Source organism: Varanus komodoensis, unplaced genomic scaffold, assembly GCF_004798865.1.
Source record: "Varanus komodoensis strain SLA01 unplaced genomic scaffold, ASM479886v1 scaffold12, whole genome shotgun sequence".
Lineage (NCBI taxonomy): Eukaryota > Metazoa > Chordata > Lepidosauria > Squamata > Varanidae > Varanus > Varanus komodoensis.
In genome coordinates, this window is record NW_025335349.1 from 12,098,190 (window position 1) to 12,117,622 (window position 19,433).

The following is a 19,433-nucleotide window of genomic DNA, read 5'->3' on the forward strand; positions in this document are numbered from 1 at the left end:
TCCCAGCCTTATCCGTTCAGAGACTACTGGGGCATATGGCTGCTGCAATTGCCATTGTCCCATATGCCAGACTATGTATGCGACCCATACAACTGGTTTTCAACGCTGCTTTTCAACCGCAACAGGATCCTGCCACCAAGCCGATTCGGATTCCATCTGCAATCCTTCACACTTTAACGTGGTGGACCATCACAGACAACCTTTCGATCAGCGCCCCGTTTCGACCACCTCGGCCAACGACAACTCTGTACACCGACGCATCCCTCCTTGGATGGGGTGCGGCATGTTCGGGACTTCAGGTCCAAGGTACTTGGAACCGACGAGAGGCGAGGAAAGATCAACTTTCTGGAACTTCTGGCAATTTTCAACGCCCTCAAGGCTTTCGAGACTGTGTTATGCCATTAAGTTGTCCAAATAAATAAATAAAATAAATAAATTGCATCAGACAACATAGCGGCAGTTTTCTACATCAACAAGCAGGGGGGCACAAAATCCCCAGCCTTAGCATGCCTATCGATGGACATTTGGGACTGGTGCATACCGAGGAACATTGTGCTTATGGCAGTTCATCTGGCTGGAACCGACCACGTCGGAGCAGATATATTAAGCAGACAGATGTCAACAATCCACAAATGGGAGTTGGACAAACAAATTTGCGAGAAACTCTTCCACTTGTGGGGTTATCCAGACGTGGACCTGTTCACCACTCGAGAGAACAGCCTGTGTACCTTATACTGTTCCAGAGCGGGCGTTGGGCCGGGATTGATGGGGGACGCTCTTATGGTCCCTTGGAGCAACATGACTTTTTATGCATTTCCCCCGATCCCACTCCTGACAAGAGTGGTTGCGAAAATAGCCCAGGACAATGCCACGGGGATACTAGTGACTCCGTGGTGGCCGAGACAACCATGGTTTGCCACTCTTTTGCTGCTGTCCAGAAGAATGTTCCTTCATCTACCAACTCTTCTGCATGTGTTAACACAACAAGGAGGAGCAATCCGTCATCCGGATATACTCTCTCTGAAGCTGACGGCATGGCGGATCACCTGATTCACGCCACTGAGTCGGTACTGGGGACACCTCACCCTACGGGTGACCTTACTCAACAGACGGTATATGTGGCCCCGACTTCGGATTCAACAGCAACTGCCACGGTACCAATGCCTATGGACAGAGAAATTCAGGCGATTCTCAAATCTGCATTGAGACCGTCCACTCGTCGTTCCTATACGGCTAAATGGAGAAGATTCTCCTCTTTTGCAGAGTGCCATTCCTTTTCCCCTGGAACGGCTTCAGTCACCAGTATTTTACAATTTCTCTTGCATTTGCATCATGAGGGACTTAAACCATCATCCATCAAAGTTTATGCAGCCGCTATATCCCATTATCGTGGCACTATCCACGGATTATCAGTCTTCTCTCAACTGCTGGTTTGGCGTTTCACTAAGGGACTACAAAATTTACATCCGTCTATTCGCCCTGCCATGCCAACGTGGAGTCTTTCCGTAGTGCTCCAAGCGCTTACCAAACCACTGTTCGAGCCTTTAGCAACTGTGGACTTATGCCTGGTGTCATGGAAAACTGCCTTTCTCGTAGCAGCTACATCAGCACGGAGAGCTAGCGAAATTTGTGCTCTCCGCATAGACCCACAATTTCTGAACTTCCATAAGGAAAAAGTCGTCCTTCGGATGGATTTCTCCTTTTTACCCAAGGTGGCCACACCGTTCCACCTGAATCAGGACATCGTTCTGCCGGCATTCTTTCCATCGCCATTGCCCCCAATAAGAACGTGCTCTACACACGCTTGATGTTCGCCATTGCTTGGCCTTTTACAGATCCCTCACTGAATCTTTTCATACTACTAATAAACTTTTTGTTAAATACTCCGAGCGTGAAAAGGGATCACCGATGTCATCTCAGAGACTCTCTAATTGGATCGTCCAGACTATTGTCCTGGCTTATCAGCTATCAAAAATAGACTTATCTGTCTTTCCAAGTGGCCACTCTACACGAGCAGTAGCAACCTCGTCCACTTTTGCTGCAGGGGTTTCAGTGCAAGACATTTGCAGAGCTGCGATCTGGGCTGGTCCATGTACTTTCGCCAAGCACTATTGGCTTGATGTACGTGCCAGACAAGACTGCTCTTTTGGTAGAGCTGTTCTCTCATCCGTTCTTCGCTGATGACACCTCCCTCCTCTGACTGTGGTAAGCTTGCGAATCACCCATATGTGTGATGTGCAGAGGCCACGACGAAGAAAAGCAGGTTGCTTACCTGTAACTGATGTTCTTCGAGTGGCCATCTGTGCATTCACACAACCCACCTGCCGGCCCCACTCGGTGTCGGTGAATGGATCTCGTTTTTCTCAGTACCATACTATAAATTGCATTGGTACCGTTGGGTTGTATCGCTGACTAGATATTGTTCTCGGTACCGTACTATAATTCACATCGGTACCGTTCGGATATAATTGTGTTTTCTCATTACTTTTATTCTTAACCTCTAGAGGGCAAATGTGCGGTCTTCAAGACTGAGTAAAATGGCGGACACTCCGCTCTATTTATACCACGAAGAGGGAGGGGAGCGGAGTTTTCCTGCCAAAAACCGTTAGCTTTCTAATCTTCTGGCCAAAGGCACTGCGCAGGCGCAGCAACCCATATGTGTGAATGCACAGATGGCCACTCGAAGAACATCAGTTACAGGTAAGCAACCTGCTTTTGCTGCATGAGAATGAGCAAGTGCATAAATTCTGAGTGGTTTAACTCCTGAAGAACCCAAAGTTCCTGGGTTCAGACCTCACAAAAAGCATGTTTTGGAAAGCAGCACTGAGAAGCAGGCTGGAGACAGGAACATGCTGCCACACAGCCACACCAATTTCTGGGTTGTTTAACCCAGAAGTTGAGTATGACATGTGAACTGGCTTGTACTCTGCTCCAAAAGCTAATTACACAGAATATTAGTTTTAAATGATGAATATCTGTAATCTAACTTTCTGTGCTAGGGCATCATGTTACGCAACAGCCTCTCATTTGACAGAATAACATCATAAAGGGAGCTTGCTTGGATCCAGAACTCGCATGACCAGAAGTCCGTTCATGGCCACTCCTGCTTGAGGAGGGCAGGAAGTGAATCCTCCAAATTCACCTGTCTGCCTGTCCTCGCTGAAAATTTCTTCCAGAGGGTTGGGGAACCCTCTAGGGCAGTGGAAGGAGTTTTGTGGAGAACAATACTAGGAAGGGGGAATAGGTGAAAAAATGTCTCTTCTTCCAGTGATTGACTCCACTGGATTCCAGGCTGTTTTGCAGTTGAAAAGATACCTGAATTTAAGCTTTTGCTGCAATAATACACAAGTACAGCCAATTGATATGCTAGTGCATAAATACTTAGGATCAAGAGGCAAGTTCTGTGTGAGTTGTATTCCTGTATTCTATTTTAATTGATACCTGTGTGAGGCTGACATAATTTAAATAGATTTTGAATGATAAAAATTTTAAACATTTGTATCTACATTGCTTTGTTTCCCAGGTTCGAAGTTCACTTTGTTCTCTCAGAGCCAAAGAAAGGATGGGCAGGCAAACAAGGAAGCATTTCTTCCTCTCTTCTTTCTCCCTTTGTGAAAAGAAGTAAAGATAATTCCAAGATGCTTATATGTATTTGTGGTCCATTACCTTTCATGGAACAAGGAATACAGTAAGTGAAATAATGGAAATATAATTGATATGTCACATTATTTGTATGTCTCACATACTTTAAACTTGTAAAAATAGCTTTTTACTCTTAAGAGCCATTTTGAATATAATTGTGGTAACACAGTACATAAATTCTCATTGTCTTTGTATGAGCTGATATCATGGACATTTGTGGGTTGGAAATAGTTATACAGGCTGAAGCCCACATTTGAGCCATTCAAGAAGTCTTGTGTGCACGCATTAGCGAGAGAAGAGATCAATATGCACCAAGCTAGGCTAAACCAGGAGTGCCCAGGATGTGGCTTTGATTTCAGAGCTCCAGAGAAAGAATATGTGGCCTTGTGATTCCCACTGTTGCCTAGGATTGGAGCTTATCACTTCCAGGCAAACCTTTTCTTGGCCCTCTGATAGGCCAGACTACTTGTTTTATCTTTACATGCATTCTTTTTATTCATGTTCATTAGGAAGTGCAGGGTGAAGTCCTAACCACATGAAAGCCATTTTTCAGCAGTATACGAATCAGGAAGACGTTAAAATGGAAGTTTTGTTGAGTGCTGTGCTTTCTTATTGAATTATATTGAGAATGTTTATCAATCATATGGACAATATGCTTCCATACCCATGCACTAGCAGGACTTAGCAATGAGAAGCTGGTGGTTCTGCAAAAGAGTAGAAATGCTTATTTCCAGAATAGGGCTGGTCAGTGTCACTCAGTGAAAAGAATTCCACTAACCTGCCCTATTCCGAAAACAAGCCTTGCCACTTATTTCTGGAGTTACTATAGGAAGCACAAGCTCCTGTTGTGCTAGTTGTGAATTCTGCAACATAACTAGCAGAGATGCAGTGGCAGCATTGAACACCACCCTGTATGTGGAACTATTGTAGGCAAATATGTTTTTGGTATTTTCCATTCTAAGTGTTAAGAATTGGCTTGCCTGAGAGACTTTCTATTATTGCGTCATTGGGAGTTAATTTTATAGTTAAGGGTAGGATTGATTGGTTTGATCAACAAATCATTCCTTATTACAAGAAGAATGGGCTGTACTAAAAGCAATGCTTTATTCCTAATTTGGTATGCATTAGTCCCAGTGTACTTCCCAGTATATTACTGCATAATTTTCTTGTTTTTTTAATTTCAGGTATCTTCAAGATCTTGGGCAATCCTGTCAGGAAATACATTGTTTTACAGCCTAAAAAGAAAACATTTAGGACCGCAGTTTGCACATTTGACAGACATACTTATTTTTTTATTTGAATTCTGAGAGAGAAATGTTCTGCATGAATACTTGTTCTTTTTAATATAATTACTTGAATTCTGTCATCTTTGTGGAGGAAATAATTTTATATTCTGCTGCTTTGAAATTGTATTTATTTTTGCTACTATGTAAAACTTAACTAGAATATTTTAGAGGTAAATAAATTAGTACAGTTCATGCGTGTTGAGCAAGTATGATATGAACTCTCACCATCAGGTAAGATTTAGTAGCATCCTTTTGCACTGATTATTTTAACTATGTAAGCACCAGAACCTTTTTTAAAATTATAAATTCACTGCTGTAAAGTAGTGAACAACTTGCAATCAGCATAGCCAATGGGAGCTATGTGCTAAACTATCTGGAGGGCCACAGGTTGTTCATCCCCACTGTAAAACATCTTGTTAGTACTGTAGTATGAAGTTATATGTTACATGGTTAACTCAGGAAAATGATTGTTTCAGTAGCATCTTACTGATATCATGAAACTGTAGTATTAATAAGTGTGTCTTTTTACACATTATACAGAATATCTGTTTTATGTGCTAAATTACTTTTTGTATATGAATAATAAAAACAGAGAATGTTGCATTAAAATCAAATCTATGTGTATATTTCTTGGCCCTTTGCATTGCTGCATTTGGATGATTTCTTAAACTTCTCAAATTAGAATTGCCGGACATCCCCATTTTCTTGAAGAAGTTCAGTCCCTAAAAGAAAATGGTTGTCCCCTATTTTAGCATACAGATATTCCAAACTGTTGCTTGCTTAGGAAATCTTGATCTGGAAACATTTTTTCTATTTATTTCTTTAGAGTAGTTACCCCATCTTTCTCTCTTGACATGAAGCATTTGAGGCAATGCATAACAGGATCAATGAAACAATACAAAATCCATTTTAGAAATGTTACAAAGGAAGAGACAGGAGGCAGCTGATATTAAACACTGAAAAATAGCAAGGGATTGGGCAAAACATTGGTTTGTAATGCCAAAAATGTTCTATAGATGGAGGTCCCAGGGACATGAATAAGCTGCTGGCTTCACTTTTTGCAGTGGTTTTGGCAACAATGGATCCTGTACCAGTTTTTTTTCCAGTGAGATCTCTCCTTTTCCCTCCTCCACTCCAGCATACTAAAGAGGAATGATGGGGACATGTTCCAAGCAGCTACAGGATTCCTGGTGGAAGAGCAGGGCTGTTAAAATGGTTAGCTTCAGAGTTCCTTAAGGCCCAAACTGGGATACAGCATTTGGCTAGTGGACTTGCGAATTCAATCCAGGTTCTTCCTACTGAGTGAATTCTTGCATGAGCATTCTCTGCCTCCCTCTTTTTCCTTCCAGTCTATTTATATAACAGTGCAAATTCTGTGAGATGTAGCCTAGGATATTAAGCCTGGTGCTTGGGTCAAGGGAAGAGCTGGTAGCAGCCTTTAATTAGCAGAAACTAATTAGAAACTGACCAGTGTTTTTACACACATAGAAGTAATTGCACTGGTTAAGCTCCGTACTGTGCTCTTGTTTGGGGAAAGAGAGACCTATTTTAAGAAATCTATAGACAAGATAATCAAAGATTCAGAAAAAAAGCATGCAAACATTCAACACTAAGGTCATCCTGTGACCCTTGGTGTTGGACAGGATATAAATGTAATCAATCAATCAATCAGGAGTCCTTTTTACTAATATTTAGTGGTACATTTCTTTGCCCAACACATTTACAAATTTCCTTCAACTTAGCTTTTGCCAGTACTCCAATTTCCTTACTTAAGTTCCCCTGATTTGCAGACGAAGCATATGGTTATCAAAATGCCAAAACTTAAGCGTGTTTCTGCAGAGACAATATACTGTCAACCAACATAGGAGCTTGGTTGCTGCTATGGCAACACTGTAGCCATCCCTGATTTACATACGCTTTTCAAACAAATCCATCCTTAGCTCATCTCAAGTGTCCTGCTTGAAACCCAAACAACACATTGTGCAACTAGCACAGTGCTGCTTGCATAGTGCAGGTGGGTATTCATACTCAATCTCTTAAGTACCCCTCACCTGTATTACGGTAATTTGTACTGCTTTTAGGCATATGTACACACAAAGTGACAAGCCACAACCGCCATTGATGGGGGACCAGGTGCCTGTGGGCACATGCACACAGATGTGAGGGGTCAGCATGAACCACAAAGATGGGTACCAGCCTGCCCATGATCACACACCGACGCCTTAAATCAGCAAATTATGTTCCTCGATTCGAACTGAAAATGCTGACCTCTTGCCGTTGGGCAGAAAAGAGTCAAATTCTACATAAGGAAAGCACAAAGGAATCACTGTCCTCCTTTAAAGTAGGAGTGGGCAAGAAGTCCCCACCCTGGTCAAGAGCCACATTCCCTTGTAAGTCAGCTGTTGGAGCTTGCAAGTTGGTGGCGCAGGGGGCTGCAACCAGGGAAGGATATCTGCGGAAATGGACAGATATCTCCTTCGTCTCTGAAGGAGAAAGAAGATACAGATTTCTATCAAACCTGAGACTCTTTTTATCATCAGTTAGAGAAACGGAACTACGCATTGACTTAAATAACATCCCGTTGTGCAAATTCGAACTGGCAACCTTTCGATCAACCAGCACAGCAGCACAGCGGTTTAAACAACTGCACCACCTGCAGTCCCAAAATATGTTTATAGTTTAACATAAAAAGAAAAAATGTGGGGGCTGACCCAGTAGGTCTGATGTTTTCGATGACTGATGCTTTTTAGTTTTTTGGGGGTTTTTTTGGTTAGGTATATATTAAGAACAAAACTTATTCAAACAAAAAACAAAACAAAAAAAAGGGGTGGGGGAAGGATATCATGGCAAAAGTGGCGAATTAGCTCCTTGTTTGCCTCCTGTTGGAACCTGACCTAACAGTGCTGAGGCAGGAGTCTCAGTATAACCCTTTCTTGCAGTAATTGCAGTAATCAAATGCAGCCTTTACAGCCCTAGTAATGATCCACATTTAACAGATTACGGTGTAGCTCCTTGACAAGAATCACCTCACAAATGTCATGACAAAGACCCAGCCAGCCTTGCATTCCGCACACAGAATAAGGTGCGATGAGTCCAGCGTTCCAGAAAAGCAAGAAGCTTTCCAGGTTGCCATTCTGATGGATGGATGGAAAGAAGGCGAGGTTCTTAGACTGCTGAATTCTGAAGCAAATACTAATCTCTGCACTTCTGCTATATGATTAGTAATTGTGGAACTCACATACACGATCTGGCTTCAACTACTCCTTTCTGAGGCCAAAGCCTAAAGTTTGCTACCACACGATACTGTGGCAGATTTAAAAGGCATTAGTCAACATTTATTTATTTAATATCTCTCTACATCAACTTTCTGCTAAGGTATTCAAGGTTCTTGACAGTTTTTAAACTCTGAAATAAACAACTGTAATGGGGCAGGGGAGGGGGACACAATATATTCTCTCAGACTGTGAATGAAGCTGATGGCAAGAGTTCCTTGGCCAGTTCTGCTTCTTTTCTTTTTTCCCCTCGGGGCCTGCAGGGCACGTGAAGAACATGTCTGTCAGTGGCTACCGTCAGCGACAGCCCAAATAGCCTAAGTATAAGGTAGTCAGTCTCTGAATAGCAGATGCTGAGAAACAAATGGGAGGATAGGATTCCTTCCATTACGGTTTTCTTGTGGACCTCCAGAAGGCATCTGTGCCAGCCAGTGTGTGAAACAAGACGTTCATCCTGATATACTTCAGTCCACCCTGGCAGGTCTCTTCCTCCCTCTTCACTTTCTGACCACTTTTTCCAACTCCTGATCATACTTAATTTCTTTTAATTAAATCCTGAATCGCTACCAGCAAAACGTCTTGCTGGAGAGTGCCCTGCTAAGAGTGTTGTCATAGTAACCTGAACATGTGTAAACTTAAGGACAGCAAACCACTAGAAGGTAATCACACAGCTTTGTTGACGGTAATGTTGATTTCAGCAGTCTTCAGTGAGATGGGTGAAATTATATTCACTGAATGCCTCAAAGCTGAGTTGCTGTCATATGAGAGTATCACTCGGAATGGAATATAAAACGGTGTAAAGCTCACCACAGTGCAGTATTGAGCGCAGGCTATATGCTAAAACACTTGTTACAAAGGCATAGGAAGCTTTCCAGATTGCATTTACTTTTGCCTCTTGAGTAACTGAGGGTTTTTTCTTTAGGGCCTTTAAAACTACACATCCAGCAGAGCAGAAAACGTTAGCAGAAAGATCGTAATTTATTAAGCATGTTAAAAGTTTCCCCTGGCGAACACTTTCTCAACTGTTACAAACATGTACCTTACAAACATGCTATAATGAACAATGGAGGGGGAAAGAGCTAGAGTTGTATGCGTACAGAGTAGACCAGCAAAGAACAAAGTTAAATGAGGGAGTAAACTGAGAATGTTTTGTGGGCCTGTGATCTCTGCAGCTCCATCACCAAGTGCAATGACCATTCTATTGGGGTAGCCCATCCCTTTCTTTCCTGTTTCTCCTACCCAAAAACCCTCCCATGTGACCTTCCTAGCCTCTCCTTCCTTCTTGGAATTGGTGCACTGATGTACTTGAGTTGATGTATTTGTACTTGAGCCAACAGACTCTCCACAGTCCTGCCCAGTCCTGCAGATGAGAGCAAAGTCACTCAGCTCCTAGGCACCTTTGCCCTCGTCAGCTGGAGCGGCATGGGGTGAGCCGGGGTGGGCTCTGGCAAGGCCGCCAGCCCAAGCCACTCTCTTCCTGAATCTCGGGGAGCAAGCGGGAAGGCGATGGCAGCCTCGGGAGAGCTCGTCACAGCATTCCCGTGCCATTGCTGGGATCTAGATGGGGGCTCCGAGCAGCACAGGGGCCACAGAACAAGGCCTCAGGGGCTGCGTATGGCCCATGGGCCACACTTTGGACCACCCCACACTAGAACAATGAGCAGAGCAGAGGGAGGGGGAAGAGAATGTTTAATCAGCAGAATCAAGGTTAGAAACGTGCTGTTTGGACAGGTGCTACATTAAACCTTGCTTTGCTTGTGTATGTGTAGTCCTCTTTATTTCTGGAATAAAGCTGCATCCTGAGAATGCTCTCAACTGGTTTGTTCTTGGTCAGGAAACTCACTGCCTTACGAAGCTTCGCAGATAAATAAATTTGGGTAACATTTGGATATAGAAAGCTTAAGTAGAATCATTTAAAGGTCTTTCCCCCTGGAATTGGGAATCTGTTTTTTCCACTGGGAAGGAAAGTGTGAGTGGGCCATGACAAATGGTTGTATTGCCTCATATCACTTTTCAGTTAAGACAGTTGACATGCTACAGTAATTATCATCAAATGGTGCACATCTGACCCTTAATTCTTCATCTGTGAATTCCTTTCTGCCCAAATTTCTTCACTGACTCAAGAGTTAGGTGAATGTTAATTTGAGATATGTCATTTTCAGTCCTAACATCTCAAGCATGGATAATTTCCCCAGAAAAGCTTGGCTGGCACCATCACTGATGGCTTTTGGGTACCAAAAGAAGGGCTCATTTATTCATTACCCATGCATTCTAACATGTGTCTTTTAATATATATACTTCATTAATTTGTCAAACAAAAGGACAAACAACAAAAAGGAAAAGAAGCTTCCATCAAGTTTAAGTCTAGCACTTGGCAGTGGGTAATACATTTAACCTACTTCTCCCCTCTGTTTTACAGGCAAAAATAAGGGTGGAACCCATTGACTGCTCGGAGATTTTCATCATGGCTCTTTATAGTAAATAAAATATTTTACCTTTGTCTTTAGCTCATTTTTAAAGTCAAAACATGTATGTGATAAATTGCCATTCCAAGCAATATAACTAAATACATCATGCAATAATGAAAGTCAGTTTAACCAATTACTCATCCTACAAATGGCAATAGCACTTAGAGCAACAGCACGAACATGTTCTGTGGCCTTAAGCAACAACTATCTGATATGTGAAATTAGGACTGCAATCTGACAATAAGCAGAAAATCTACATGCTTTCAATCTGCAGAGATGCTACCATCTATCCCAAGAATCTCAGTCGCAGGTTTTGACATGGGTTGCTTTGCAATAAATGATGTGAGATACGTTCTCCCTTTCTCAGACCACAGAGACAGAACTGTAGCTTTCTTGGAAAATGCTTAGGTCTTCCATCCAACAATACTGTGAGTGTGGTTGGAAACATAAATTGTCACGAAACAAAAGGGAAAATTGTAGGTATTGATTCAGGCATATCCAAGAGCTGTTATCACACTAGTCTTCGCTTTTACTGATGCCATGCCTGCCACTACTTTTAGGAAGGGAACTGGAATCCCTGGGCATACTGCCAGTACATACGCAGGTACTTCAACAAACCTTCCCACTGCTCGTGCCTTAATCTTCAAATCTCAGTATCATATTGGATTTAGGCAACCACTTTTCCAAGGAACATCTCCAGTGCTGGGACCACCAACCTACCTCTGCTTCCAAGAGTAGAAACATGTCAGGATAGCTTGTGTTGTCTTCTGTGCTGTAATTTTATTAACCTTTAGATAATATAGTGCTGCGTCTACTTGCATTTCAACAAGCAATAAAGATGGTTTTAGTCATGCTTTGTAGCTTTTCCCAATTTTTGTCTTGCTTTAGCAGCTGTGATTCTGCAGTTTTAGAAGAAAATAAAGCAGCCTCTAATGTTCATGTATCCACCTAATCCCTTTAAAAACTATTTATATCTTGTTTATCCCAGCAAACTATCTCAGTGAAATCTGTAAATACATGTACTGTGTGAAGAAGTACTTATTCAATCTCCTCACATCTATCCACTCCTCCTCCTCCTCCCTCTTTGCCTTGGGTAAGGCCTGGAAAAGTGTCATGCATGCTGGGAAAGCGGTGGGGGGCAGGGGAGAGAAAGGATGAAAAAGTCTCTTCGTTAATAACAGTCAGTCAAGTGAGATGATTTTTTAGTTTGAGAAAGCTTCTGACTTTATTTTTCTATAATATTAATACTATCTAATCATTAATTTATTTGTGAGAATCCAGGTGACTTTGCTCCTGGATTCTCAGAAATTCATTACTTTTCCGTGTGAGCTTCTTCAAATGCAAGTTGCATGGCTTTTCAAATCTTCTAATGAAATTGCTGCTTGAAGCTTTCAAGAATGAATTTACCTAATGACAGATATCCAGTTCATATACCACAGTGGCAAATCATGGGTTATTTAGCCTGAGAGATGGGCTGGTAGAGATATTTTTGGAAATAAATAAAATAGTACAGAATCCTGTCTTGCTTTAGTATAATATGTCTTGCTTTAGTATAACATTTAACAAAAAGATTGCTTCTTTTTTTCTGGTTATCCAAAAGCAAATGACCCAACTGGAAGGCGGATGTAGTTTGAGGATTAATGCAATTTGTGAACTGTGATCACAAGCTGTAAACCTTCCCCTCCACAGTCCACTGGAGTCAGCCTTGATACCCTTAACCTCATTACTTCCCTTATTCTCAGTGCCTGAATGCTTCTAAAAAATTGTAATCCGTGCAGAACAAGGTCAGGACATTTTATCAATGTTCTCATAGCTGTTTGTCTGTTTGCTCCTTATTGTGAAGCCCCATCTTATGCATGTCTCCAAGAAAGAAAGTTACCTTAAATTCAGTTAGCTGACAGTAAAGGAAAAAGAAAAGAAAACCCAGTGGCGGTATGCATAGGATTGCATCCTTAGGTCCTCATCAAAAATTCAGTTAAGGTAGAAATAACCAAAATAGCTGCACAACGCCTGTTGACTGTTAGTGGACCGTTCTGAAGAAGCCCTGCAGACTAGACTTAAGACAGCTAACCCTCTCACGGGAGAAACAAGTGGCTCAGACGGATGCTTGAATGCTGAGGAGGCTAGAGCTATAATAATGCTAACAAGAACAACAACAACAATAGGTATAATATAATGTTGTGGGTATAAGGTGGAGACCAGGAGGAGACTTATGTAAACCACTTTGAGTTCTTTGTAAGAAAAAGGTGGGATATAAGAAGTCGTTGCTGTTTAGCATATGGCGCTGGTACAGTTTAGCCAGGAGTCTACAAGGTTACCACATAGTAGATGTTTGTCTGCTTAGTGCTAGTTCCCTCTGTTCATACTCACATTCTGGAGGTGTACATGCTCATCACGATGGTCCTCTTAGCTATGCTTCCAAGGAGGGGCCAAACAGCCAGGCAGCTTCGCTGCTCCTTTACAACAATCCCTCACCAGGAGCAGGATGTTTATAAAGCTATGCAATCATAATTGCCCATTCAAGACCAGGCCACCCCCCAATTTGTTTCCCATTACAATAGGAACAACTCCCAACTACATATCGTTGCCAGCCTCGCGGGTTCCTCCTTGCCACAGTCATTCAGCATCTTGAGGCTTCCTCCTTCAAGAGGAGCTTTCATTGTGAGATGAAACTGGGAAGTCTGCAGTCCAACTTGGTCTGTGACAATACTGGTGGAAGAAAGCAATTTCATCTGAATGTGCATCAGCCTCAGTTGAGAGTGAGTGCCTCTGACTAAGAATGCCACTGAGTGAACATAGCATTTTTTTTTTTTTGCTATTTTTAACAGCACTGGACTTGAATTCTTTTTATTAGCCACTGAATGTCATGAAAAAGTAATGAATCCCCCTCCCCTTTCTATATACAGGAGGAGCACGGGTGCCTTGCATGACTGTGGCAGGCCACAACGTCCCACTGGCTACCTTTCAGAAGCTTCTGCATCATTTGTATCGCAGGGCACATGTAATATTAATAACACTCACTGTACGCTGTGTATGTGTTACTCGGTATGCCTTGGAAATGCACAACCAGACAGATTAGATGGCTGGGCTGGCATCAAGGGTAGGTGCCTGGTGAGGGCACCTACACCGAAACAGACCCCCTGGAAAGAGCCCCTGGCCTTGTTCTTCCACTCCAGTGCTGCCATCTGCCTCTCGCGCTGGCTCACACAAACAGTGGAGGAGGAGGAGGAGAAGCTGCCATCTACTTCCTCACTTGGCCACTGCCTGTCAAACAAACAAGCTAGCAATGGAAGTTTTTGTCTCATCAGATGAAAGAAATGTTTCTCAGATGTTTGATATGTCTCCCACAGGCTTTTGTACAAACTCCAAATGGGTGTGACCATGTGGCACTGGAACTGAAGATCGATGGATGGGCTCCATTCAATTACCTTCACTGCCTTCTGGAGGTGGTGGATTGCTCCAGGCAAATCACAGCGAAGCCGGTGGATGCTTGTATAACCAGCAAGTGCCAGTTGGTGTTTGTTATTTTTGCACCGCAGTAAAAATATTTTGCACATTGCTGAGTATCTTGTGTATATCAAGTGGTGACAATGCCAGTCAAATCTATTTCAGTCCCAGGGTGCGATGTGACAAAATATGATAAAGTCAAAAGGGGCTGAATATTGCTGCAAGGCAATGTAGGACCCTGGAGAGCAGGTGGCAATCAGATCAGATACGACTGGGCCTGAAATGCACTCAGAGCATTTTCCTTGGTAATAAAATCGAGCAAGGATATGAATGTGATGCAGAAAATAGTCTCTCTCTTTCCTGGTGATTGACCGACATTGAAAGCTATTATTTTAAAAGGTGTTCCTGTTGTTCTAATAAGTATTATTCATTAAAAGTAATATTGTGCCGTTCTTGCTTTCAGTTACCGGTCTTTGCCTCATTAATTATTGTGAACCACCCAGAGTTTTGGCTGTTGGGGTGGTGCAGAAATGTGATGAATAAACAGATAAAGATTCCCTGTTTCTAAATAACATTATCAGAATGTACTTCTGACTGCAGTCCTATGAATCACAATGCATTGTGTGGTATTCCAGTTTTCCCTTCAGCTATCCCAACAATAATAAAAAAGCAGCAGTGGGAAAACAGAAGAGGGCTACAAATGGAAGATGCTGTTATCCTGGCCCCTTGTGAAATTCTGCGAATGCTGTCTTGGGATGAAGGGACTTGCAACTGAGCACATCAGGTGGGCATCGGGTTGGAGCTAGAGCCTTTTTTAATGGGGGTAATTCAAACAGGCCTTTGGCACATAAACTAGCCTGTTGTTGAAGGGGGGCTTAATTGGTTGGTGTTGTTTGTTTAGTTTATTACTGTGTATAAGTTGTCTTTTGTAATTCAAAAAATAAGATTTTGTTCTTCATCTGATCATTGTCCGCCTCCTTATGTGTCACTTGTGTATGTGTGAAGGTAGAGTATCAACTAAATAAAGGAATGTTCTGAGAATAGAAATACATAAATATACTTCATTTCTCCAAACAGCAGATCCATCACCTTTTCATTACATAACATTGCATCTCTTTAGCCTGACCTTAACTTACTTATGAGTCATTCTAATCTTTTAATACCAGGCCACTATAACTCATTTCTGAAAACTGCTTTGTATTTTGACATAGATGGGAAAAAAAAACCAATTGGAGTTGTATTTCCTAGTGGAGGTTTGTATATTTCACAACATATTCCTCCACACTCACTGACAAGAAGGACTGCAACCCTGGAACATCTGACAGATGTTCTGTGGTCGTTTTGACAGTCAAAGCCAGCATACATAATATTGCTGCTCCCACATGATCCTCCTGTAACTACCAGCATTCTCCAGCAAGCATGGTTAGCATTGGCAGGGAATGCTATCTAAACATGCACATGATCGTGCCCTTACGGACCTTAAATCTATAGGACTGGTTAGTAGAAAAGTGTTAGAAGAGAGCGCAGAAACTAACTGGTAACAAATGCAAATCAGGTAAAATGTGCTGTATATGCTTTTTCCTCTCTACATTCTCCATCAGAATTTTCCAGCATGGAAGGTTCTGAGTTGTTGTCAAGGGCAGCCAAGCCAAAGAAATGGGTATGCCTCAGCATCCGATAGTTCAGATACATAACTTGAATCATGAATGGGCTTCCAGGGGAGGTGGTTGAAGCCCCATTGGTAAGGGTGATCAAGGATAGGCTGGACATGTAGGTTTTTCATGAGCAGAGCCAGCTGAAGCCAGGGATCAGACTGGATGGCCCGGGAAGCCTCTTCTGACTCCCTCTGCTTCTATGTTTCTTTGGACAAGAAGCTACTGTTTAAAACAGAATACAGAGAAACACAGTCGTTTCCCATAGGCAAACATGTCAGATGAGAGTATTTTTTATCTCCCTGTTTAATCTGTACACAGAACATATCCTAAGAAAAGCTTGATTAGACTCAGAGGAAGGAGGAGTGAAAATTGGTAGAAGAAATATCTATAATTTAAAATATGCAGATAACAGCATACTACTGACAGAAAGCAGCAATGACTTGAAATGATTCCTGATGAAAGAGAAATAAGTGCAAAAGCAGAACTGCAGCTGATTAACAAGAAAACAAAAATCATGTCCTCAGAACTATTTACTGTTCGTAAAGAAGAAATTAAAATTGTGAAAGATTTTGTTTGCCTCAGCTCAGTCATCCATTCAAAGGGAGACTGCGGTCAAGAAATTTAAAGAATACCGAGGCTAATAAAGGAAGCAATGAAGGAACTAGAAAAGATCATCAAGTGTATTTATTTATTTATAAAATTTGTATGTCGTCCAATTAATTATGTCTCTGGATGGCTTACAGCATAAATAAATTGATGACCCACTCTGGCTGCTAAGGACACTTCACTGAAGGCCAAGGCCAAGGCCAAGACCATCCACGCTATTGTATTCCCTATAACTTCTGTATGGGTGTGAAAGCTGGACAATGAAGAAAGCTGGCAGGGATAAAATTGGTGCATTTGAAACATAGTGCTGGAGGAGAGCTTTGTGAATACCCTGTACTGTCAGGAAGACAAATAGATCAATTCAAGCCAGGATTTTCCTTAGAGGCTAAAAAGGCAAAATTGAGGCTGTCCTACTTTGAACACATCATGAGAAAGCAAAACTCCCTGAGGAAGACAGTCATTCTAAGGAAAGTCAAAGGCAGCAGAAAAGGAAGACCAAATATTTATTTTTTATTTATTTAAAGTTTTTCTATGCCAACCCATCACTAAAAAAGTCTCTGGGCGGCTTACAAAGAGCAAAACCAAAGAACAAAAATCATAACAACAACAACAATGCACATCAGACTGCATATAAAATAGTGATAAAAACAAGGATAAAACCAATTAATTGTTAAAATGCCGGGAAAATAAAAAGGCCTTTGCCTGACACCAAAAAGAATAGATTGACGGTGCCAGGCGAACCTCCCTGGGGAGTGTATTTCGCAGTTGTGGAGCCACTGCTGAAAAGGCCCTTCTCCGAGTAGCTACCCTCCTGATTTCCTTCAAAGAGGGTTCCCGGAGAAGGACCTCTGCCTCTGATCTCAAGAGGCGGGCCGGCACATAAGGAAGAAGACGCTCCTTCAGGTATCCAGGACCCAAGCCGTTTAGGGCCTTATAGGTTATTACCAACACCTAAAATTGGGCCCGGACTTCAATTGGCAGCCAGTGTAAGTGAAATGGACCGGCGTGATATGGGAGTATCTGCCGGTCCATGTTAATAACCTGGCAGCTCTATTCTGGACCAATTGAAGTATCTGGACCTTCTTCAAGGGTAGCCCCACACAGAGCGCAATGTGAGGACTGATTCCATAAAGGAAGCTACACCCTGGCCTTTACAAGAGCTGAGCAGGGCTGTCAGGGATAGGAGATTCTGGAGGGCTTTCATTCAAAGGGTTGCCATAAGTTGGAGAAAATCTGAGGGCACATAACAAGAACATGGGTAGCCTCCACACGTGTTACAAAGTAGTGGAGGAGGGTGCCCAGACAAGTTATGGTTGTTGGTTTTAATCTTGTAAGCCATCTTGAGACGTGATAGTGAAGGACGGCATATAAATGTTTTAAATAAATAAATAAATTTCTTTATATCTGGGTGTAGAGGGTGCACAGGGCCAATTAAGATGCATATTTTCATATGGTTAAAACTAGGAGATTAGTATCTCTGAATGTTAAAGGTCTAGGGGGTATAATTAAAAGGAAATGAAGTGATGATAAAGAAAAAGCAGATATTGCATTTTTACAGGAGGCCTATCAGTAAAAAGGAAGGGGCAAACCAACTTAAAGCAACATAGTCTGATATCTATGAAAAAGCCTTTGGAAGTTCAAAATAAAGGGTAGTAGCAATAACTATATATAAGAAAGCTGTGCGTCAGGTAAATAAAGTAAAGGAAGATGAAAAAGGAAGATATTTGTTTTTACAGGGTAAAATAAGAGGAGAGGACTATATATTGCTTAAAATTTATGCACCAAATGAAAATCAAATGCTTTTCCTAAATTGGTTTTTAAAGAATTGGAAATAATAAAACATGTGGAAGAAAGAGATAGTAAAATTTATAAAATATTGTGAGAAGGGCAGGATCGATATGATTCATTTAAAGCAACATATGAAAAAATTTGAGAAAGAACATTATTAATGAAGATTGCAAAAATATTTGGACAAAGAGAATATTAAAATGTATGTCGATAAGAATAGATTTTTTTCATGAAATTGTATGGAAATGGTACCCAACTCCAGTGAAGTTGAACTGTATAGACAGTCGATATTCCAATTTATGTTGCAGATGTGTATATGTGCTGTTTCCATATGTGGTGGGAATGTGAATATATAACAAAATTTTGGAAAGAGGTTTTTAATGAATGTAGTAAAAAATGAAAGTAGTAAATTTCTATATTTAGTTTAAATATAGAAATATGCTCTAAGATTGCATTACTTTCAATATTTTATATGAAAATGGACCTGGAATAATAAAGAAGTAATAAAAATAATAAATGTAGCAAGATTAATTATTAATTAATTCTTCCAAATAAGAATTGGAAAGTAAAATGCAATTACAAATTGTGTGATTGGTACAGAGAAGTTTGGAATATAGCTGTTAATGATAAATTAACACATGATATTAAAGTTAGAAAGGGTATATAAGGAAAAATAAGAATATTTGGGGTGTATATATTGAGTATATCTTATAAAAAAAGAAAGGATTCAAGCTGTCAAAAGATTCACTGAGTGGAGGAATGTCCTGAAATAATGAATGAGTTTCTTTTATCTGTAACATGTATCCTTGGTCCTGGTAGTGGGGGAAACATTATTGTCAAGAATTATTTTAATGTCGAATGTAGTGTTATTTTGGTTGTATTTTTGATTGAAAATTAATAAAAAGATTTATAGAATAAGATTAATTACAATGAATCAGAAACTACACGTTCATTTTCAGAAAGAATAACATATATCTGGAGGGAAAAAAGTCTATAATTATATCCTAGATTTGTGGAAATGTCAATCCTAATTTTAATACTATGGATCAAATTACAGTTAATCACGTGATGGTATTTTAAAATAGAGAACCTTCCAAAAATGAAAAAATCACATCTTTTTTATTTTGTGGGATAACTGCATTAAAATAACAACTCTTTCAAAGCTGTTCACCTGAAGGCTTTTGAAACATTTTCACCCAAGGCCTTGGAAATTTTGGCAAGCTCTGTCTAATTACATCATTTGGCTAATGAAAGGTTTACATTAATAGC

General features: G+C 41.0%; 1 protein-coding gene across 2 annotated transcripts in view; it reads left to right on the forward strand.

The window, feature by feature from the left end:
* The window catches only part of LOC123019119 (cytochrome b5 reductase 4), a 47,976-nt gene extending 42,439 nt beyond the window's left edge, over positions 1-5,537 (forward strand). For both annotated transcript variants that reach the window (XM_044421685.1, XM_044421686.1), the window contains 2 exons: positions 3,524-3,688; positions 4,827-5,537. In XM_044421685.1, the coding sequence (XP_044277620.1) occupies positions 3,524-3,688; positions 4,827-4,881 (220 nt within the window). In that variant the 3' untranslated portion in view covers positions 4,882-5,537. The remainder of the gene's footprint in view (positions 1-3,523; positions 3,689-4,826) is intronic.
* The last annotated feature ends 13,896 nt before the right edge of the window (positions 5,538-19,433 follow it).